The sequence below is a fragment of the Puma concolor genome, chromosome E3 (assembly GCF_028749965.1).
Source record: "Puma concolor isolate L17-30 chromosome E3, mPumCon1.1.hap2, whole genome shotgun sequence".
Lineage (NCBI taxonomy): Eukaryota > Metazoa > Chordata > Mammalia > Carnivora > Felidae > Puma > Puma concolor.
Window position 1 is genome coordinate 25,989,568 of NC_141682.1, and position 23,957 is coordinate 26,013,524.

General features: G+C 42.4%; 1 protein-coding gene across 3 annotated transcripts in view; it reads left to right on the forward strand.

The window, feature by feature from the left end:
* Positions 1–23,957, forward strand: part of DNAH3 (dynein axonemal heavy chain 3) — a 170,910-nt gene that overhangs the window by 49,003 nt on the left and 97,950 nt on the right. For all 3 annotated transcript variants that reach the window (XR_015245692.1, XM_086692831.1, XM_086692832.1), the window contains 9 exons: positions 3,285–3,376; positions 7,974–8,088; positions 10,311–10,427; positions 11,222–11,401; positions 13,026–13,162; positions 16,992–17,193; positions 18,347–18,439; positions 19,761–19,871; positions 23,024–23,138. Coding sequence is in view for 2 of the 3 variants with exons in the window: in XM_086692831.1 (XP_086548957.1) it covers positions 3,285–3,376; positions 7,974–8,088; positions 10,311–10,427; positions 11,222–11,401; positions 13,026–13,162; positions 16,992–17,193; positions 18,347–18,439; positions 19,761–19,871; positions 23,024–23,138 (1,162 nt within the window). In the remaining variant the exon portion in view is untranslated. The remainder of the gene's footprint in view (positions 1–3,284; positions 3,377–7,973; positions 8,089–10,310; positions 10,428–11,221; positions 11,402–13,025; positions 13,163–16,991; positions 17,194–18,346; positions 18,440–19,760; positions 19,872–23,023; positions 23,139–23,957) is intronic.

Below are 23,957 nucleotides of genomic sequence, written 5' to 3' on the forward strand. Positions count from 1 at the left end.
AGAGAGGGCTGCACAGGAGCACCTGCCCCCACTTGGTGCTCATAGGGTGCCCCTATGGACCTAGCCTGACTAGTACATTGGCCCATTTGGAGGGCTGGGGAGGTTGGATAGACAAGTGGCCTTTGGTGTAGTGCTAGGTCTCTCCATGAGATGGCACTATAGAAAGTGCCCTCATCAATGGCCTTTAAAAAACCCCTCAGGAGACTCGGAAAGCCATCTCCTCCACCTGGTCCTTTCCCTTTGATGATGCTATTCCCACATGTAGACACTTTAAAAATCCCAACCATTCCTAGACATTCATAATGCTCATTTACAGATCACTTAGATGGACAGAATGGGAAAAAATTCCTTAGAAGAATAATAACAGTAATAGCTCAAACATAGTTCATACCAACTATGAACTGGGTAGTGTGTTGTATACTTTGTGTGGATTCCCTCATTTTATCCTCTCAACAACCGTTTGAAGTAGGGATGATCATCTCCACTTCACAGATAAGAAAACTGAGGCTTTGGAGAGAATAAGTAAATGGTCATGTGACTAGTAAGTGGTGGGAGAGGGAATCGGAATCTAGGTCTATGATTCAGCCTAGATGGGGGAAATGGGGAAAGAAATATCAGGTAAGAGGGGACAGTAAGCTGTAGGTAAGAGTGGAATATAGCCCCAAGAAGGTGGCTCCTGAATAATGAACCCCTAAAGTGGAACCCCAGTGGGCTGAACAGTTACAAGTGAGCTCAGACAGGAAAGAGGCCATCAGATACATAAAAGGGTGCCCACAGTCAGAGACCTGTCCTGCCTGCATTGTAGGTCAAACCACAAGCCACCCTAGTGACAGCCACCAGCCTAGGGGAACCATTCTCTGCCCAAATGCCTAACTCAAGAGAACCATTTGTACAGGTTCTGGCTCAGGCAGGGGGCTCTGAAGGCTAAACCACCTCTTGCTGTCAAGGCTACCAAATGTAACTTCTGGGGTCATAGGGTGGCTGTGCTGTGGTTTCTGACCATTTCCCAGAACTTAAGCAGGTAGGGCTAGTCCCTTTATTTGGGGCACTGATATCAGCAAAGGGGTTGCTACTGTGATTTGAAACAAGATGGAACAGGGTGACATTTGACTTAGGAAGAAACCATGGTGGTGTATACTAAAGCTACCCCTCTAGGACCATGCTGCCCAATGAAAATAATACAAGCCATATGTCTAGTGTTAAAGTTTCTAGTAGCCATGTTTTTTAAAAGCACTGACAGATGAAAAAAATTTACATTTCATTTAACCAAACATATTCAAAATATTTTTTCAATAGGTAGTCGATGTAAAAAAATGTTAATGTGATCTCATATTTTTCATATTAAGTCTTGGAAACATGGTATTCTTTTACACCTAGAGCGAATCTCAGTTTGGGCCAGTCACATTTCAAGTTCTCAATAGCCACAAGAAGCTAGTGGCTCCATAGTAGACAGGGCAGCTGCAAGCTCTTAGAATTAGAAAGCCAGATGTTTTGTTAGTCTCTATAATTAACAAAAGCAATTACAAAAAAAAAAAAAAATAGGGGCGCCTGGGTGGCTCAGTCAGTTGAGCATCTGACTTTGGCTCAGGTCATGATCTCGCTGTTCGTGAGTTCAAGCCCTGCATAGGACTCTGTGCTGACAACTCAGAGCCTGGAGCCTGCTTCAGATTATGTGTCTCCCTCTCTCTCTGCTCCTCCCCCACTCATGCTCTGTCTATCTCAAAAATAAATGTCGGAAAAAAATTTTTTAATAATAAATAAATAAGACTACCAAAGTCTGAGTTGGCCAAGTCCTATGCCAAATGCTTTATGTAGTTATGTCATTTAATCCTAGAGATAGTGTGTGTTCTAAGCTGTATTTTCAGGTATTGAGAATAAATCAAAGTCCAGGGCCACCAGGAACAGTTGTGCAGACTGCAATCCACAACTCTAGGGAATGCTGTTCTTGTGTGCTACAGTGTGAATTGTACTTTTTAGAGTTATGCAGTGTATAACCTTCACAACTGTACATAGAAGACCTAAGAGCCCCACTAGATGTGATGAAGAAGAGCTTTTCAGGCAGAACTGGGTCCAAGTCCCAATTCTTCCATTTACTAGTTGGATGGTCTTGGACAAGGTACTTATTTTCTTTGTCTGAGTTTCCTTATGTGTAAAACAAGAGTAATAGTACATTAGTATCTTCCTCGTCATATTGAGGGAATGAAATGAGTGTATAAAAGTCTTAAAACAGTGCCTACTTCATAGTAAGCCCTCAATAAGTGTTTATTACTTCTGATTTCCACTATGCTAGTGGTCCTCCAGGTGTCCTCAGGACCCACATTGGAAGCCATTTGAATTAGCTGGTTCACTCATGCTTTTGCTCTGCAAATATTTATTGATGCCTACTGACTGCCAGGCCCTGGGGACACAGGGCTAAGTAGGACAGAACAGCCTGCACCTCTCACATTGCTTTCTGCTCTGACATTCTGTAGTCCTCCTGGGGTTGAACAGAGACAAAATTGGGCAGTAGGTGAGATTTCTTACAGAGCCTTATTATCCTTCAGTCTTCTTGCTCCTCCTCTTGAGCACATGTAACCCTCATCCTCCCCCAGATCTCTGTCTTTGAGAAAAGTATTCAAAGCCATCAGAGATTTCAAGTGAGACCTTCTTCAGGGATATTTTCACTTAAAAGACAAGCGTGGGGTAGTATTTACACCAAAGGAATGGGCACAGTTGCGAACTGTTCCAACAGGTTAGCACACTGGGGTGGAAAGGAAGATATTTGGACAGAGCGGATTTCTTCCTTCTCAGAATCCTCAGATCACAGAATTTGTGTGGAGGGGGTCTGTGTACTCATGACTTCCTCCTTTTACTCAGCAAACACTGAAGCTTCTGTCACGGACCAGGCTTTGCACTAGGAGCACGAAAACAAACCAGATCCGGTTGCACCCCCAGGATGCTCACAAGTTGACACCACTGGTCCTCACAAAGACCACCGAGTGCTGCTGGGTAGAGACCCCCAGTAAGCCAGATGGAATGCAGTGCAGGCCCTAGGCAGCCTCCCACATTTTTAGACCTGCACCATCCAATTCATTTGCCACTAGCTGTACACAGCTATTCAATTTTAAGTAAAAGTAGATTTAAAAAATCAGCTCCTCAATCACACTAGCCACATTTCCAGGGCTCAATGGCCAAATGTGACTGGTGGCTACTGTAAGGGACAGCGCAGAGTACAACATCATGGAAAGCCTACTGGCCAGTGCTACCTTGGACAGTACACACTTGTTTTCTTCTTTTTTCTGCAGATCAGTGAGATCGTCGGCTATGAAATAAAACCCACAGAAACAACTTGCCTTTCAAATATGCTGGAATACGGATTTGGCAAATTTGTTGACAAGTAAGACTCCTCTCCTTCAGGAAGCTTTTCCATCAAAGTATCTAAGTTCCTACAGGACATGACTGACCTCAGGCTGTTTTTCTCTTTATGGTTCAGGGTAACTTAAGCATTTTTAATAACCTCCACCTTGGGTGATTAGCTACTGGTGAAACTCACTTTCAGCTGCTGGGTTGATGATGGATTATAACTAGAAAATTGAGTCAGAGATTTTATTTTAAAGGGAAATTACAAAAAACAAACAAAAAAGCTCTTGGAACCTGAGCTCCAAGCCCAGGTCTCAGTGACTTCAGGTAAAACTGTTCACCTTTTCTGGGCTTCAGTTTCTTCCTCCCTTCCTCCCTCCTTCCCACCCTCCTTTCCCTCCTCCCTCCCTCCTGAGAGAGAGAGAGAGAGAGAGAGAGGCAGAAAGAGAGGGACAGATTATCCGAAGTGGGCTCTGTGCTGACAGCAGAGAGTCCAATGCAGGGCTCAAACTCATGATCCGTGAGATCACGACCTGAGTGGAAGTTGGATGCTCAACCGACCGAGCCACCCAGGCGCCCCCAGTTTCCTCTTTTGAACAAAAAACCAACAATAAACGGGAGCAGCTCTCTGAGTTCTTAGAGTCCGGGAAAGATGGTCCAGTGAGAGAATGTTTCACTTGCTTTCTCCTTTTCTCCAAATGCCCCTAGAGTCTGTGTACAAGAAACTGTGTTCTTTGAATTGCTGTTTTCAGGACCCAGAGACTCGTTGGACCTTGACTGTCCACACCTTCAGGGCAGGGGATGGGAGATACTGTATTGCCTGGACCAGAGTCCCTGTCAGACAGCTGGGTTCAGGTCTAACTCGACACATGCTTCTCAGAGTGTGGCCCCAGACCAGCTGCATCAGCATCACCTGGGAACCTATTAGAATTGTATATTCTCGGGCCCCACCCCAGTCTGCTGAATCAGAAATTCTGGGTGTGGACCCTGCAATCTATGCTTTAACTGGCTTTTCGGATCAGCACTGTCCAGTCCAGAAGCCACCAGTCACATATCCTACTGAGCCCTTGAAATGTAACTATTCTGAATTAGAGGTGAGGCAAATATAAATAGAGGCTGGGTTTCAAAGGCTTATTAAGAAAAAAAAGCAAAATGTCTAATGAGTTTTAATATTGATTATATGTTGAAATGAATATTTTTGATATACTGAATTAAATAAATTATTAAAAAATTTTTCACCTTTTTACATTTTCAAAATATGGCTACTGGAAACCTTAAAGTGACATGTGACCCACCTTTTATTTAGAATAGACAGTACTGCTCCAGGTGATTCTGATGCACGCCAGAGTTTGGAACCCCTTTCTCCATCCCTGTGGGATAGGCCCCCAAATCTCTCTGCCATCTGAATGCTCTGATTCCCAACCCCCTAATACCACCAATGTAGTCTCTTTGTGAGGAGGAAGCCTAGAGACAGATTAGTGAGATTGTTGGCTATGAAATAAAACCCACAGAAATGGTGTAGGTTATTTCATGAAAAGGCTTCATTTTCCCCGAAAAGATAGATGTTTCTAAGAGAGACCAGCTATAGAACATTTATGCTGCACCAACATTTAATAAACATTAACCAACTTATCCATCACTATAACCTAATGTTGTAGCTACTATTATTATTCCTATTTTACAGATGAGGAGGTAAGTTGATCTGAGTGTTTAGGTAACTTGACAGAGGTCACAGCTAGTAACTCAATGAACCAAGACTGGAGCCCAGACTGGCTGACTCGAGAGCCTAAAGTATTGTTACCCTGTACTGCCTAAAAAATAAACTCCTCTAAGGAGACGGAAACCAAGCAAACACGCAGCAACTCTGCCACTTTCTGTGCCAGCTGGCCCCACTGTGACAACCCCAGAAGTGGTGACACCTTGGCTAAGTTGTTTGCTTCTGTGTGTCTCAGTATCCTTATCTGTAAAATGGGAAGAAGAATAGTAGCTGGGCGATTAGAGTCATGTTGAGGGTTATGAGGTAAGGCATATAACCTGAGCTGAGTTAACGTCTAAGTTCTCAGCCACAACCTGTTAGTGAGGCGTGCAGTCCCAGGTCTCCATCATCCCATAGTTAATGCAGCTTTGTCACATCACACTGTTAATGGGCTCCTTTAGCACATTTGGTTAAGGTCAACTGTTGCTGGACTTCAGGGATGCCCAAACTCATTAATGCTTCTGTGCAATATTTTGCATAATTATAAGTCATAAAGCATGTTGCAAACATTTTATCTTATTTAATTTTACCAACAACCCCTGGTATGTGCAGAGGCAGACCCACTATGGCCTGTTGAGTGACTTGGTCACAGACATGCAGACGGCCTCTTTGTCTCACTCCCACCTAGGCTGGCACCTGCCTTTATTAATTATTCCCTAAATGCACACTCATTTTGTCATCTCCCAAGAAGGCCACGTTTAGGATGATGACCATGCTGCTGAAGTCTTGATCAGTCATTCTTTGGAATGGGCCTCATCCACTACTCTCAAGGAAGCTGAGCAAAGATTCTCAGCTCTGTTTAGTTGACCCTATTTGGCTGACCACGTGTGGACAATTCTCTTGCTCCTTCTGATAAGGAGAAGAGAAAAGGCACATAGTGGAGGAGGAAGAAACACTGGATTGGAAGTCAGAGGAACTAGTGTCTGGACCTGGTTCCAGCACTCCCCGGCTGCAATTGAGGCTTTGGGGATATCACTTGCTTCATCTGGGCTTCAGTTGCCTATATGCAAAGACCAGATAGTGTCATCTCCAGTCAAGCTTGCAATGAAAGACAAGTGCCGAGGCAGAGAGAATAATCCCTCCTTCTCCTTCCAAGAACTTGGCTTCCTGGTTCTTCCCAATTCCCAGGCCACACCTGAGTTTAGGACCCCAACTCTCCATGTGGAAGCAAGAAGAAAGGAACTTGTCTTCCCCTTTTCTGTGGAACAGAGGGGCTATGGATATGGACCCAGCATATCAGGAAAATAGCAGTGATTTTTAAAAAGGTAGGGACGTGGGCACCTGCGTGGCTCAGTTGGTTGGGTGTCCGACTTCAACCCAGGTCATGATCTCTTGGTCCATGAGATCATGGACCCTGCGTTGGGCTCTGTGCTGACAACTGAGAGCCTGGAGTCTGCTTCAGATTCTGCCTCCCTCTCTCTCTGCCCCTCGCTCATGTTCTCTCTCTCTCTCTCAAAAATAAGTAAACATTAAAATTAAAAAGGTAGGGCAGGGGCTCCTGGCTGGCTCACTTGGTAGAGCATGTGACTCTTGATCTTGGGATTGTGAGTTCAAGCCCCATATTGGGTATACAGATTATGTTTAAAAAAAAAAAAAGGCAGGAACAGGAAGTGGAACAAAGCCATCGTGTAAATTAACAGAAGATCTAACATCTAAATAGGAAGTCAATAATAATTCTGGGGGAAATAAGGAGTAAATGAAAATAGAGAAAAGGGGGTCTTATTTTAATGGCTTTGAAAGAATGGTTCTCAACTGGGGACAATCCACCCCACCCCCACTGGGAAACATTTGACAATATCTGGAGCCATTTTCGATTGCCACAACTGGCAAGAGGTGGGAGCAGGGGGAGTTTGCTACTGGTATCTATTGAGTAGATGCCAAGGATGCTACTAAACATCCTCCAATGTACAGGACAGCCCCCTCTCCCAACAGAGTTAATTAGTATTAGTTTGCTAGGGCTGCTATAACAAATACCTTAGGCTGGGTGGCATAAACAACAGAAACTTATTTTCTCATAGTTCTGGATGCTGGAGGTCCAAGATCAAGGCATTGGCAGAATTGGTTTCTTGTGAGGACTCTCTTTTTGGTTTGCAGAAGACCGCTTTCTCCCTGTATCCTCACATGGTCTTACCTCTGTGTGTGTCTGTCTTAATTTCATGTAAGGACCCCAGTCATATTGGATTAGAACCCATCCTAATGACCTCATTTTAACTGAACTATCTCTAACTGATCTCTTTTTTAAGATTTTAATTCCAGTATATTAGTGTTATATTAGTTTCAGATGTACAATATAGTGATCAACAACTCTATACATAACTAAACTACCTCTTTAAAGACCCTATCTCTGGGGCACCTGGGTTGGCTCAGTGGGTTAAGCATCTGACTCTTGATTTCGCCCAGATCATGATCCAACGGTTTTGTGAGTTTGAGCCCAATGTTGGGCTCTCCACAGCTGGCAGCACAGAGCCTGCTTGGGATTCTCTGCGCACCGCCCCCCCCCCCCCCCGCTCCTCCCCCCACTCACAATGTCCCCTGTCTTTCTCAAATAAATAAACTTCAAAAATAAAAGTAAAGACCCTATCTCCAAACGGGATACCCCTCATTCTCAGATTCTGGGGTTTAGGACTTCAACGCATGATTTTTGGGGGGATGCAATTCAGCCCATAACACAGCCCGTACGCCACTGGTGCTGAGGGTAAGAAACTCTGCAAAACACTGGAGGTAACCAGCGCGTCTTAGAGCCAGGTGTTATTAAACATTTTAGTAAAATTAAGGGCATTTTGAATTTGTCTTAAGGATGAACCAAAATTACTCCTCTGCCATGTTTTCACTGCCCTCCTTCCTCCTGTTGATGTTGCTATTGCTGTGTTCTCTCTAGACTGGAGCCCATTGGTGCAGCCGCCAGTAAGGAATACTCTCTGGAGGAAAACCTGGAAAAAATGAAGTTAGACTGGGTTAACATGACGTTCAACTTTGTGAAGTACAGGGACACTGTGAGTGTTAGTCCAACTGCCCAGCTCCCTGACAGCAGCCCCTTGATTATGTAGCAGGTGACAGAGGGGAGTCATTCAGAATTGCAACAGCACTTGGGAAGGAGGGATCCCTAACGTCTTGTTTTTTAATTTATTTTTATTGAGATATAATTGACATGCAACATTGTGTAAGTTTGAGATGTAAAACGTGTTGATTTGATACATTTATGTATTGCAATATGATCACCACCCTAGTGTTAGCTAACAGCCCTGTTATGTCACATAATTATCATTTCTTTTTTGTGGTAGGAACAATTAAGATCCAGTTTCTTAGCAACTTTGGAGTTTTTCTTGCTGTCTTGTCTATAATCACTATCCTGTGCATTAGATTGTTTCCTCCCATCTGCCTTCACGTGCCAGTCATTCTTCCTCCCCAGCCCACCCACCGGAAGGGTGCGTTTTTAAATGAGAAAGGCCTTTTGATTGAGAGCTACAGGCTTTCTCAGTGCAAAGAAACTGAGTAAGCCTGCTGAGTTAGCATCTCCCAGGGAGGGCTCCCCAGGCCTCTCAGAAGCATACCTGTGTAAACAATGCTTAGAGCATCTCAAAAAAAAAAAAAATCTGCAATTGATTCTTTCTGGCTCCTCTTACCCACAGAATCTGTATTTTTCAAGCACTCCGGTTTTTATTCTAACGTGCAGTACAGATTAAGAAACGCCCTGTCCCCCAGGCTGCATGTTATCTTTTGTGACTCTCCACTGCTTTAACTTGAATGGTCACGGCACCTTGATCACGTGGATAGGAACTATAGCTGAGCCAATGTAAGGGAAGAGAACTGGGGCCTCTTTCAGCAAGACCAGGCCATTGACAGTGCCAGTAGCTTGGTGCTACATCACCTGATGGGATTGGATACTGCTAGGGGCTGTTGGGCTGGGGTGAGAGGTTGAACCTGGGGAACCTGGGAACAGGTCAGTTGCACCTGGCCCATCTTCAGAGTTTGGGACTGACACAACTATAGACAAGGATCGACAGCAAAAGGGAGTCACAGTAGCACTTTATCAAGAGCTAGACACACCTTCTGATGCAGAGCTACTGGTAGAAGGTACATGAGAGAATATATCCTAGCTCCAATTTAACCACCCAGATGTGGGCTTGAAGGAAGTGAAAACAGAGCCAGAAAGGCCAGACCTGCCAGACAGGGGCAGACCCTTATCAGCTTGCTCACCACAGTGGCCCAGGAGGAAGAAGAGTGCCATTCACAGGGGCTGACCTCCAAAGCACAGTAACCTGAGCTCCTAGTAAAATATGGCCCAGTAAATGTATAGGCAGAAGTTCCCAAACTTTTTTCTGTGTGTGGCGCCTTTGTGTCTCGGTACCTTTTTTTTTTTTTATAGTTCCCCTCCCCGGGCTGAAAGAAACACCTAACAGCTTTGTTTATGAAGTAATAAGGTTCAAACAACTTTAATAAGTATTTGTGTCATTTCAACAACTGTGTTTTTTAATCCATATAAATGGAAAGAAAAAAACATTTGTGTTTCATTTTTATTTTTTATTTTTATTATTATTATTTTTTTTTAAATTTTTTTTTCAATGTTTATTTATTTTTGGGACAGAGAGAGACAGAGCATGAACGGGGGAGGTGCAGAGAGAGAGGGAGACACAGAATCGGAAACAGGCTCCAGGCTCCGAGCCATCAGCCCAGAGCCTGACGCGGGGCTCGAACTCACGGACCGCGAGATCGTGACCTGGCTGAAGTCGGCCGCTTAACCGACTGCGCCACCCAGGCGCCCCTGTGTTTCATTTTTAAATAACCACAACTAATTGCTGCTAGTTTGCTGCAGCGCCCAGGGGTACCTTGGCACACAGTATGGGAACCACAGGTCAAGGTCCAACCAGTCAGATTAGCAGCTCATCCTACCTGAGAGAGAACCAGAAAAGCAAGTGGAAGTAGGAACATAGAGAAGGGACTAGAATAATATGCCCTTCCCCCACCCAGTCCCCAACAGCTACTAGTTGTAGGTCTGGGCTGGGACCATGTTTGATTTCTGCAAAGGAGGTAGAAAATAAATGTCTTTAAGAACACTTTCGAGGAAGAGAATAGAAATTCCATGCCCTGTGAGACAGATTTCTGTCCCACTTGGGTGGAGATCTGAGCTGTGGGCCCTTTGGAGATCAGCATGAAAAGTGGGGGGCAGGGAGGGAGGGCTTGTGCTTTTGAACGGTCGGGGAATCTTTATTCATAGGGTACAAGCATCTTGTGTGCGGTTGATGACATTCAGCTGTTACTTGATGATCACGTGATAAAGACCCAGACTATGTGTGGCTCCCCATTCATCAAACCAATAGAAGCAGAATGCCGGGTAAGAGGAAATGAGATTGAGGGTTCTTGATGTCTCATTAGCTCTGGGTTTGCTGGAGGAGGGAGAAGATTTTTAAGTTCAGTTAACAAAGAAGCTCACTTTTTCCTGATTGGAAAAAATATATAACTCAAGACTGAAAGCAATAACCATCCAAGTAAGCATATGGCACTCTGAGCCTTTACAGTAGTCTGCCAAAAGAGAAGATGAGACGATTTTAATGCACTGAATAAAAATACATTTGTAAAGTGTTTTATGAGCTAGAGTAATCTAGAATATAAACTACATAAGGGTAGGGGTTTAGGCTCCTTTCTTGCTTCAGTGTTTGTGGAAGTGGCATAACCTAAGGCCACTCTGGAGCCAGACTGCCTGGGTTCAAATTCTGGCTTTGTACCTTGTTGTGTGACCTTGGGAAAGTTACTTGAACTGTTCTATGTCCATTTCTGCATCTGTAAAGTGAGATTTGTAATAGTATCTCCCTCATAAATCTGTTGGATTAAACTGGTTTCATATATGTAAAGCACTCAGACCATCGCTTGTCACAAAGTAAGCATTATAGCTGCTATTAATATTATTCCATTGGGAAAACTGCATGAAGGCAAGGACTCTTGTTTTTTTCATTGCTGTATCCACATTGCCTAGAGTAATGACCAGAACACTGGGGGCAAATAATAAGTACTTTCTTAAACAAGTGAATGAGCAAATGAATGAATAAATCCATCCAGTTTGTTCAGGCAATGGGTCTGTGTTGCAGAGTGGCAGGTTAATGATTCAGATATGAAATGCTAAATTCACAGAAATGGGAAGAAAAGCTGGTTCGTGTGCAGGAAATTTTGGAGGCCTGGTTGAAATGCCAAGCCGCCTGGCTGTACCTGGAACCGATCTTCAGCTCAGAGGACATCATAACCCAGATGCCAGAAGAGGGCAGGAAATTTGCCACCGTTGATAGTTACTGGAAATCACTCATGTCCCAAGCGGTAAGTTTTTCCTCCCTAGCACATCTCTCCATCAGGAATGTGGGATGCTGTACAGATGTTCCTCACTGCACATCGTAGCCATGTCCCTTGAAATTTATAAGTAAACTAGATTTTTTCAAATTTGATATTTTTTTTTTAAATTTTTTTTTTCAACGTTTATTTATTTTTGGGACAGAGAGAGACAGAGCATGAATGGGGGAGGGGCAGAGAGAGAGAGGGAGACACAGAATCAGAAACAGGCCCCAGGCTCTGAGCCATCAGCCCAGAGCCTGACGCAGGGCTCGAACTCCCGGACCGCGAGATCGTGACCTGGCTGAAGTCGGACGCTTAACCGACTGCGCCACCCAGGCGCCCCTCAAATTTGATATTTTTAAAATTTTTTTCTAATTTTGAAAGTTGTTACTAAAAATTCAAATGTAGAAATATGTAATACAGAGAGTGGAGGCCTTTTGAAAGCCTACCTCCTTAGAGGCAACTGTTAGTAGTTTGTATGATTTAGTTCTCATTCCTAATGAGGTAGAAGATTGTGTCACATGATAATGCAATAGAACTTTTATAGATTGAAGATCATTTTAGAATTCAAATCGTTCTCCATATTCAGTTACCTAGTTATTTAACAAATGTTTATTAAATACCCAGCATTGAATTAACAGTCAGAAAACAACTTGAAGATGACTAGTATATGATTTCTGCCTTCATAAAATTCACTGTCTTGTGAGGAAAGACTCAGAGGTAAATAAGAAAGCTATAAAAGAAGTATATATAAACAGCTTTTAGAACACAGAAGAGTGGTTTAGTTGCCTGGGAGTGTCAAGAAAGGCTGCAAAGGGGGCACCATCAGAAACAAGCCTTTTAGGATGAGTTCACTGGGCATACAGGGCAATCAGGGGTATCCATTAAGAGATGATATCTTTTTCCTTTTTGAAGTCAAGTGTACTCAAATTGGGGCTCACTTATAAAGAATTTATCTCAAGAATATTTATCTGTGTTAGTGGGAATTTATATTGCCCAACCAGTGGAGCCAGTTTTCATGATATCCTGCTTCCTCCAACTCCATATTAGTTAAGATTCTTCAGTTGCAAGTGTTCAGTAACAAAAGTTCCACTGAATAAATTTTAAAGATCAAATTGGCTTTTTTAAAAAATTCATAAATTGGGCACTATCCCATCTAACAAATAATAGGATGCTCAAAGGAGTTGTACAAAATGGAAAGTTTATTTTTTTTTAATTTTTTAATGTTTAATTTTGAGAGAGAGAGCACTCAAGCAGGGGAGGGGCAGAGAGAGAGGGAGACACAGAGTCCAAAGCAGCCTCTCGGCTCCAAGCTGTCAGCACAGAGCCAGATGCGAGACTCATACCCATGAACCATGAGATCATGACCTGAACCAAAGTTGAACACTTAACCAATGAGCCACTCAGGAGCCCTGGAAGGTTTTTATAGAAGGAGGAGTCGACCATGTCCAGAGGAAGAGGATCATGTTGTATGAGCTTTCACCCTTGTGGGATTAGGAGGCAGTTAGCTGGGCAGGGAAGTCAGCAATTGATGGGCTTGGTCATATACTCAATGATCAGTCTCAGAATCTAGGAACCCCGTGGTGATTCTTATTTTTTTTTTGGAACCTAGGTGAAAGATACCAGGGTTCTGGTGGCAGCAGACCAGCCACGGATGGCTGAGAGGCTTCAGGAAGCCAACCTCCTCTTAGAGGACATCCAGAAGGGGCTGAATGATTACTTGGAGAAGAAGAGACTGTTTTTCCCCAGGTATTCAGTACTATTCTTTTGTTTGGAGTTACCTTTTTGACCCATGTATAGTTAGAATTACATTTTTCATCCTGAGGGTTGGCTTCTACCAATCTTTTTCATAGTTTTTTCCTCGTTTTCCATTCCCCACAAGACAGCTTTCAGGAGTAGGGCATGTCTTTCTGGTCATTGCTTAGAGTGAGGTTGAATGGACACCAGTAGGAACCAAATCATGGTCAAATACCCAGTTGAAGGGATATAGTAGTCCTGATTAAGAGCCTAGACTTGGGAGTTAAACAGACCTCTGTTTGAGTCCCAGCTTTTCCACTTACTAATCTTGAGACTTTTAGCAAATCTACCTGAGCCTCAGGTTCTTCACTGTAAAATAGAAATATAATAATGGCTCCTACCTCATATATTTGTGCAGATCAAGGAGATAATGCATGTAAAGCATTTAGCCATCTAAACAGTTAAATGTTTTTTTGACATCAAATTTTGCAGTTTCTGGTAGGTATGTTTTTAAATATTTGACTCTTGTTAAATATTTATATTTTTGCTTCTGCGTAAAAGTCAAAGTCATTTTAGAGGGTTGGTTTCAGAAAGAGGATTCTCACTGCTGATATCTATCCATGTCATTTGACTTGAATTGGGATGTTGGTTTGATCCAAATTTGCTTTTAGGAAAAGTAAATTTTTGTGTTCCCTTTTATGGAGACAAAATTAGTTTCCTGCTTTCCACCACAAACTTAAAAAAAATTTTTTTTTAAGTAAGCTCCATGCCCAGTGTGGAGCTTGAACTCATGACCCTGAGATCAAGAGTCATATTCTCTACTGACTGAGCCAGCCAGGTGCCCCTCCACCAGAAATTTTTTAAAAATGGTTTGTTTAGGACTTACAAATGTCCTTGTGTCTATGTAGTGCAGCATTGTGTGATAGAACTTTCTACAATGATAGGAATGTTCTGTATTTGTGCTGTCCAATACAGTAGCCATTAGGTGCATGTAGCTATATAGCTCTTTAAATGTGGCTAGGGTGCCTGAGAAAGTGAATTTTTAATGTATTTAATATTAATTTTGCAATGTAGATAGCCACGTACAGCTAATGGCTTCAGTTTTGGACAACACAAATACAGCACAAATCATGGAAGGAACCTGAACTTGGAAGTACAAAACTTAGGAAGAGGAAACCCCTGAGATTTGGGCTTTTAGTCCTATACCCTGTCCTGTTATTCCTTATAAAAATATGAGCAATAGCCAACACTAACACAGCATTTACCATATACCAGGACACTTCTCTAGGTGCCTTACATGTATTAACTTATTTAAACTCACAATAATCCTATGAAGTTGGAAGCATTATTATTATTTCCTTTTACAAATAAGGAAACAGTAACTTGCCAGAAGACACAAGACTGGTAAATGGACAAGCTAGAATTCAATCCAGGCAGTCTGTATAAGATACCCTGTTATTTAATCTCTCTGAGACTGCTTTTCTCCCTAAATTACACACACACACACACACACACACACACACACACACACACACACACGCACACTCTATTCTCTCTCTCTCTCCCTCCCTCTTTCCCTCTCTCTCTCTGTCTCTCACCATGAATACCTCAGTTTCCTTACGCATTTTTATAAAGTCATGCACTCTCAGAAAACACTTTGAAAATGTTAATGAATAATTTCACATATTTGAAATTAATTTTGTCTTGAAAATATGGAGTGCTAAATAATGATTTTATGTTAAGTTATCCAAGTAATTTAATTATTACTCTTATGGCCTTTGAGCCTTATTCATTGTCACACTTGATGAGTCCATAGAGATCACCTGTGTTAATTTCCCTTGGCAGTGAGAGAAATTGATATCCTCATTAGATATTGGTATGTTAGTCAGCCAACAAATAATTATTGCGCTCTTCCTATCTGCTCAACATTGCAGCTATAATACATTAGTTTGCTTTGCATCATAACAAACCTCCCCATAACTTAGAAGCTTAACACAGCAACTGTTTATCTAGCTCATAATCCTGTGGTCTTGCAAATAGGGCTGGAATCAGCAGGGTGGCTCTTCTGGTCTCATCAGGGCTCATTTATGTGCCTGGTCAGCTGGCAATTGATAGCCTCAATGACTTGTCTAGTGGTTGGCTTCCTTTTGGCTGGAGCAGCCAGGATAGTTGGGCCACATGTCTTTCATCCTCCAGAAAGCTAGCCTGAATTTATTCACATGGTGGTGGTCACAGGGTTCCCAAGGCCAGCCAAGAGTGGAAGCTGTAAGGCTTCTTAATGTCTAGGCTTGGAACTTGCACAAATGCATGTTTGCTATAGTCTGTAGGCCAAAGCAGGACACAGAGCCCGGCCAAGTTTGAGACATGTAAAAATAGATTCGACCTCTTGTAAAGAGGAACCATAAATATCATGGCCATAAATATCATGACCATACACAGTGAAGATTGTAATATATGGTCCCTCAATTATGGGACTTTTCAGGTTGATGGTTACAGTTTGTCTGTAAAATAGAGGTTTGTCTATTGAACATTTGCTAAAAGTTTGTGGTTGCTGACTTAAGGGCCTGAGCAAGACAATGATTCTACCATCTTCTAACTTAAAACATGAAGTAAAGTCCTCTCCATATAGATAGTGATGTGATGTGTGGTCTGGGAGTGAACAGTCAAGAAAGAATTTTTGAGATTTTTCAAGTGCAAAAAATTGGTTTTATTAAAGCATGGAGGAGCCCCTGGGTGGCTCAGTGGGTTGAGTGTCTGGGTCTTGATTTCAGCTCAGGTCATAATCCCAGGGTCATGGGATCGAGCTCTACATTGGCCTCTGCACTGAGTGTGGAGCCTGCTCGCTCGCTGTCTCTCTCTCCCTGCCTCTCCCTCCCTCTCCCTTTCCCCACCTCTCCCTTTTCCCTCCCCTCCCCCACTCACTCTCTCTAAAAGAAAGAAAGAATGAAAGAAAGAAAGAAAGAAAGAAAGAAAGCAAGCAAGCAAGCAAGCAAGCACAGGGACAGGACCCATGGACAGAGAGAGCTGCACTGGAATTGGGAGGAGCAATTGATTATATACTTTGGAGCTGGGAGAGGGGAGGTGAGTAGAGACAAATGAAGTTTCCAAAGGGATTTTCATATGTTAAAGAAGACTTAACAGGATCCTGGAGGTCTGGCTATTGTCAAGTGAAGGTTGCCTTTGCCTCTAGAAAAGTATTAACATTAAGACAGTTGTGAGTTCCTGGAGGAATATCATACTCTGCCTGTCTTAAGTATTTGGCAATGGACTGCAAGTTGTAAGGAAATCTAATTTTATCTACATTTCCTTTTGCCTTTGTTCTCCACATCAGATAGGTCAATAATGTACTTCTTATTTCACACTGTTAACATTTTCTGTCATACCTGGAGATAAGGAAAGACAAGGAAGTCTTCTCTCTCCTTCTAATAATGGTTCTGTACTGATTGTATATTAGAATCACCTTGGATTTTAAAACTATAGATCCCTAGACCTAACCCAAGTCACTTGTATTAGATTCTCGAGGCAGTGGAACCTTAGCATTGGAGGTTTTTTTAAGCTCCACAGGTGATTCTAGAGTGCGAAGTTGAGAACCACTGCTGTATCCAAGTTCCCTCCAAAAGGTGGCACCCTGCCCCCAAGCCATATTAAACTCACATATACCAGCTTTCATCCTTTGTCTTGCTCTGAGTCAAAACTGTCTCCACCCTCTATGCTTTACAGAAGACTCTAGAATATATCTGGTGTTCACGGGTGTCATCTATCTGTTGGGGAGTATCACCTTCTTGGGAAAAGAGGTTCTCAAAAGAGATTCCAGTTGCCATCTTCTTTTGCTTTAAAATAGGTTCTTCTTCCTGTCAAACGATGAGCTGCTGGAGATCTTGTCAGAGACCAAGGACCCCCTCCGCGTGCAGCCACACTTGAAGAAGTGCTTCGAAGGAATTGCCAAGCTAGAGTTTACAGACAGCCTGGAGATTGTAGGCATGATAAGCTCAGAAAAAGAAACCATTCCATTCAAACAGAAAATCTACCCAGCTCAAGCCAAAGTAACTCTCCTCTTACTCATTTTCATTCTTTTCTCCATAACAGAGCAATACAGAGAGAAGCAGAGAGCATATTGATAGGTTAAGCACTTGGACTCGACCTCCATACTGCCGGGGTGTGGAATACCTGAGTTCCACAGCTTAAGGACTATGTGACTTTGGGAAATTGCTTAATCTTTCTGAATCTCCATTTGCCCATCTCTAAGATGAGGGTTTTACTGCAATCCAAGTGACACACTAAATTTATGGAAGGATTTCAACCAAACTTCATGTGGAGGCAATAACAGGCATCAGACCCAACAGCCGATGCTGTTCAGATCTCCATGATCAAAGCCCGATTAAAAGTGATCTAGTCAGACAGCTTTCTGGGGCAGGTGTTTTTAAAGGTCAATAAAACATTATGGAATCAATGCCATTTTACTCAGGTTTTGATACAAGTGTCCTTATATAATGAGTAAGATGTAAATTACTCCCTCTTCTGCTGAACATGATGGCACCATCAACTAGAAGTAGACAAGCACTCTTGGCTTTGCTTTGTTAACCATTTTTGCCAGCCACACATATAAGTTGTAATAACCAGGAATCACGTTACCAAATAGATACCAGCTAGCTCACAGGTGCCTGAAGTTACCTGAAATTCTAAAACTGAATAATTTGATGCATATTTGAATTACCTGTAGAGCTTTAAATAAAATTCAAATGCCCAGGTTGCATCCATAACAAATTGAAACAGCTGGGAGTGGAAGTCAGGTATCCATATTTTTTAAGAATCTCCAAATCATTCCAGTGCACGACAAAGTTTGGGAACCACTGGAATAAGGCAAGAATTAGAACTGCTCATTAGAAATGAGCAATTATTTTATGAACTGAAACATAAATGTGTCATTTGCTTCCTGAGAAGTTGTCTGTTTCAGAAAATTACGTGAAATGTGTGTCAAGAATCCCCCATTTCCCCTTTTACGTGACACATACTTCCTAGAATGAAAAAATATAAATAAGTAAATAAATATAAAACATATAATTAGAGAATATTGGCTTGAAGGGGTGTCAGACCTTTGGCCTCCCTCCAGCCTTGGTCCAGAGAGAGCTTGGGTTCTGCCCATGATGTGTCCCTCTGGGCTTGGCTAGCTTGCTCCTTTTTTGTCTCGCCCCACAGGGCATGGTGGAAAAGTGGCTCCAGCAGGTGGAGCAGATGATGCTTGCCAGTATGCAGGAAGTTATTAGACTTGGGATCGAAGCATATGTCCAGGTAAATGAGAATTGGGATATACATGCCAGGGTGTTGGTACAGCAACCACAACTCTGGGTTAAATGGATCAGTTATAACCACCCCTCTGTCTTCTACCAAAACCCACGCTAATCCTGTTGGGTAACACCTGACCCCTCTGTGCCCTCTCTTCTTTCCCTGTGAATCTTGGGGTGATGTACATATTTCCGATGAAATGGAAGCAGCTGGGACAAGACAACATGGTTAGCTTTAACCCTCTGGCTGCTCCCTGCCAAGTCCTTTCTGTGAAATGAATTGATGGTAGGAGGTTTTTTTAGAGCCCCTTCCAATTAAGCATTTTCCCTTCCAGGCTTTTAGGTTCCATTACACAAGCCCTAAACAGTACAACTCATTAAACTCCCAAAATTTTAGGGAAAGAAGGTATGACCGAAGAAAGCCAAGAGAAAAAGAGCTGGTGGCAATCACTCTTCAGCCAGCTCCTAGCAAGGCTAAATGTAGGCAGATCAGGTCTTTGTGCTCCTTGATTTGGGTGCCTTTTTGCCTTACTTTTCAGGGCCCCACCCCCATGACCCTTTCCATCAAACCAAAGAATACTCAGTTAATACCTTCCCACTAAAGTACAGGGTACTGACCCTGCTGTCCTTCTTGGTAGTAGTACATTGTAAATGAAAGGCCTATCCTTTGTCCTGTGATTTATTTTAAATTAAAAAACTAAGGAAAAATGGCTACCAGTATGAAATATTTCATGCAATTGCATGTATATATATAGCAAGAGTCAGCAAACATTTTCTGCAATGTAAATGTTTTTATAGTGTCTTCAGCTCTGTGGGCCACAAAAAAACAGCCTTGGATGATAGGTAAACAATGGGTATGGCTCTGTTAAAATAAAACTTTATTTTCAGAAACAGAAGCAAGGCCAGATTCAGCCCTCTGGTCTTAGTTTGTAAAATCTATAGTTTAAAAACAAGTTTGAGGAGTTGCTGGGCATGGCTAAGGAACCTGGCACAGCACTACAATATTATGTAGACATCAAAAAGAATGGGTATGAAAACTCACTAAACAGCTCCTTGATTATAACTGTGTAAAATTCTTGGATTGGGAATTTAAGAAAAAAAAAACGAGTTGAGCTTGCTGATGATTTTTTTTTCTTTTTCATAAAATTCAGTGAGGAAGACATAAATCAGTAATCCCAGAGATGTCAAGCCTAGTAGCTTCTGAGGGTGGAGGAGGATTTTGTATTTCTTGAGGGGGTAAGGTGGTGGGGGATGTTTTTCAGACATTGATTTAAGTCACACAAGATGAAATGACCCTACCATCTGCCCCCCCCCCCACACCTTTCCAGGTCCCTCGTAATCAGTGGGTCTTGCAGTGGCCTGGCCAGGTGGTTATCTGTGTCTCTTCCATCTTTTGGACCAAGGAGGTGTCCCAAGCCCTGGTCGAAAAGACCCTACCAGTAAGTGAGCCTGTCATGAAGCTTGTAGAGGAGATTCAAGCTCGATTAAGCTTTGAATGACATATACTTAAAATAGCCCTATTTTCTGAACAACAACAAGAAAAAATCATAGCATCCAACTCTGACATTGGGAAAGCCAGGGTTTTCATGGGGACGGTGGGATGGATTTGGAATTGAGGCTATCCTGGAGTTCTCTAGTGTAACACCTCTCATGATCCTTCCCAGGTAGAAATACTAGGCTGTAATATACTAAATTTTTATCAGTCTTCACTTCCAGGGGTCAGCTTGGCAAAATTTCTATCAACAGAGACCTCTTATCTTCTTTCTGGGCCCAAATACCACCTGGTCCTGTTTTCCCCTCCTCCTTTACCATTACCACTTCTTGCCACCTGCAGTTCAACACAAACCCACCTACAACTCTTCATTCAGCTTTCTTTTAAGACCAAGAATGTTGAAGTCCTCCTTGTCCTCAGATCCAGACATGCATATTTCCAGTTAATTCCTTCCTTGGAGGCCAATGCTTGAGAGTTCAAGACCTGGATGGACTTGGGGGGTGCCTGGGTGGCTTAGTCGGTTAAGCGTCCATCTCTTAATTTTGGCTGAGGTCATGGTTCATGGCTTTGAGCCCCATGTTGGACTCTGCACTGAGAGCACAGAGCCTGCTTGGGATTCTCTCTCTCTCTGTCCTTCCCCACCCCACCCCCCCGCCCCCACCATATGTATTCACATTTTCTCTCTCTTTCTCTCTCTAAATAAAAATTAAAAAAAAAAAAAAAAAAAGACCTGGATGGACTTGGGTTCATATCTTGTACTTTCCCTTGTTAGCTGTGTGACCATGGGCAAGTTATTTAATCTAAGTCTTGGTCTCCTTGGCTCTACAATGAGCCACAGTGCACCACATTGTAGTACAACATCATACTCTTCTGTGGGAGAGTTAAATGAAATACTAGCAAATGAGTCACTGCTAGATACCAGGCTATGAATCCCACAGGGCAGAGGCTATGTCTGTTTTGCTCACTATTATATCTTCAGGGGTTACTGCAATGCTGAGCACATAATAGGTGCTAAATATTTGCTGAACAAATGAATTGTAACTCCATTCCCAACCTTTTTACCATAAACATACTTTCCCATATTTATCCCATTAGACCTTCTGTTATTCCCCCTGTAGATGACTGGCTGCAGACAAGAAAATATTTTAGTTTATTATATTTTGTTTTATACCTTAAAATTAGAACATTAGTATTTAACCAGCATTCAAATTTCTACAGATTCCATGTTGATAATTCCTACAAATATACTTTACACTTGCTGACTGCTTTCATGTATTTCATTTCACACTTTTGAAACACTAAAAAATTATGATTTTTGTGACTGCATCTCTGTGCCCCAGTTTTCCTACCTGTAAAAGGAGAGCCTGCTTCCCATCACACATCAGTGCCATAGAGTACCTGTGTGTTGAATGATGTGGCTCAGTGTCTTAAAGGAAGCAAATGTTGGTACAGGATCACCATCCATGCATCCATCCATCCATCCAGTACTCCTTTAATAAATATTTGTTTGACATCTGCCCTGTGCTGAAATGATGCTACTAGGCAAAGGGAATTAGAAGTGAATCAAAGCAACATGGTCCCTGTCCTCATGAATTTACAGTCTAGTGGGGGAGATAAAAAGTCTCTTCAGTAGGAGTATGATAAGGAAAGCTTAGGGATTCAAGAAGCATGGGAAGGAAGGAGAGAAGAGAGAGGTTAGGATTAGAGATGATTTCCCAGGAAAATGGTGCCTAAGAGGAGACCTAAAATATAAACAGGGATTAGCCAAGCAAAAAACAGGAGAAAGTGTTTGAGAGAGAGAGAGAGAAACCACAATGTGCAAAAGTCTGAAGATGAAAAATGTGGTGCATTCCAGCAACTGAAGGCACTTTGGTCCAGAATAGCTGTGGAATGAGTGTGGTTAAGAAAGATGTGGGGAGGGGTGCCTGACTGGCTCAGTTGGCAGAGCATGGGACTCTTGATCTTGGGGTTGTGAGTTTGAGCCCCACACTGGGTGTAGAGATTACTTAAAAATAAAATCTTAAAAAAAAAAAAAAGATGCATCACCAAGAGTTTTCCAGACTCACAGCAAGGGCAATGGGGAGGCATTGAAAAGGCTTTTTTTTTTTTTTTTTTTTGGCTATGTGTCAGGTACCTTATTAATAATAATAACAACCATCAACCATCAGTATTTACTGGATGCTTTATTCACACTGTGCCAAGTGCTTCGCCATTTCATTTAATCTTCAAAACAGCTCCAAGAGATAGCTGAAATTATCTAGACTCGGCAGAACAGGAGACTAAGACTCAGCAGGTTACTCTATTTTGCCCAGAACTGCATAGCTAGGAAGTGGGGAAGGTGAGCTATGGACCTAAGGTGGTCTCACTTTTTTTCCTCTTTAAAATGTATTTGTATTTTTTAACTCTTTATTTCGAAGTAATGTCAGACTCACAAATAATGTTGCAAAAATAATGCAAAGAGTTCTCATATCCAGATTCACCCAAAATTAACATCTTAAATAGCCACAATATGATTATAATTATCCAAATCAGGAAACCAACATTGATGCAAAATACATTCTTATCTAATCTGTTCCAGGATCATGGTTTACATACATTTACTTTTCACATCTCCTGTGTCTCCTTTAATCTGAAAAAGTTTCCATTTTTTAAACTTCTGATTTACTGCATAATTTATATACAGTAAAATTCACCCTGTTTAGTGTACAGTTCTGAGTTTCAACACATACATTCGTGTAACCACCATCACAATCAAGATACAGAACAGTTGCATGCCCCCCAAAGTTCCCTCACTCCCTTTGTAGCAATCCCTTCCCCTGTTCCACGCCTGTGGCAACTACCAAGCTGTTGTCTGCTCCTGTATTTTGTCTTTTCCACAGTATCATAACAATAAAATCAAGATATCTGGCCTTTCCAATTTGACTTCTTTCAGTTAGCATAATGCATTTGAAATTTGTCTTGAGGTTAATGAAGAGAGTGAGGGAAAGGTTGCTGGAGGGATGGCTTGGGCCATGGGCTGGTGGATGGTGCCATTCCCCAAGAGGGTATTACAGAGAAGAATCCAGTTTAACCAGATGTCCCCTCCTGTGCCCCTGCCAGGATTTTCTGAAAAAGAGCAACAATCAGATCGCACAGATTGTCCAGCTGGTTCGAGGGAAGCTAAGCAGTGGGGCTCGACTCACCCTCGGGGCCCTCACGGTCATCGATGTCCATGGTGAGCAAGGAGGCTTCTCTGGCATTTCTGACTGTCTAGGAATAGCAACCAGGCTTGCTGCTCTCCATTCTCCTGGATGGAGTGATTCAGGGTCTCCTTTCCTGTTAGGGAGAGGGTTCTCTAACTGTAAGTAAGGTGAGGGAATAAGAAGTCAAGGCTTCTATGAATCTCCACCTCCTTTTCTCTCCCATCCCCACCCTTATTTCCAGGGAACCCCTAAGCAGGGCCCTCTCACTGAGACCATGATGGCCAAAGCCATTTCTAAGATTCACCAACTTGGAACATTTTCTTGAGGCTGACCATAGCTAATATTTTTGAATACCCACCAGGTACGAGGCTTTGTGCTCAGTGCTTGACGTACATTATCTTGTTTTTATACACACTTAACAAATTAAGAACCTGAGGCTTACAGGGTTAAATAACTCACCAGAGAGGAATACAGCTACTAAGTAGCAGAAGCTGTTTTGTAATTTGATGTCATTGATTTAATGGTAATTCTTTGTCTGATTCCAAACCCAAGAGACTAGAAATGGGCAGTGTATGCAGGGAGAGAACGGGTGAGAGATAATGCCTTCCAGCAATTCCTTTAAAAAAAAAAATGGGAATGCAAGCTGGTGCAGCCACTCTGGAAAACAGTATGGAGGTTCCTCAAAAAACTAAAAATAGAACTAGCCTACAATCCAGCAATTGCATTACTAGGCATTTATCCATGGGATACAGGTGTGCTGTTTCAAAGGGACACATGCATCCCCATGTTTATAGCAGCACTATCAACAATAGCCAAAGTATGGAAAGAGCCCAAATGTCCATCGACGGATG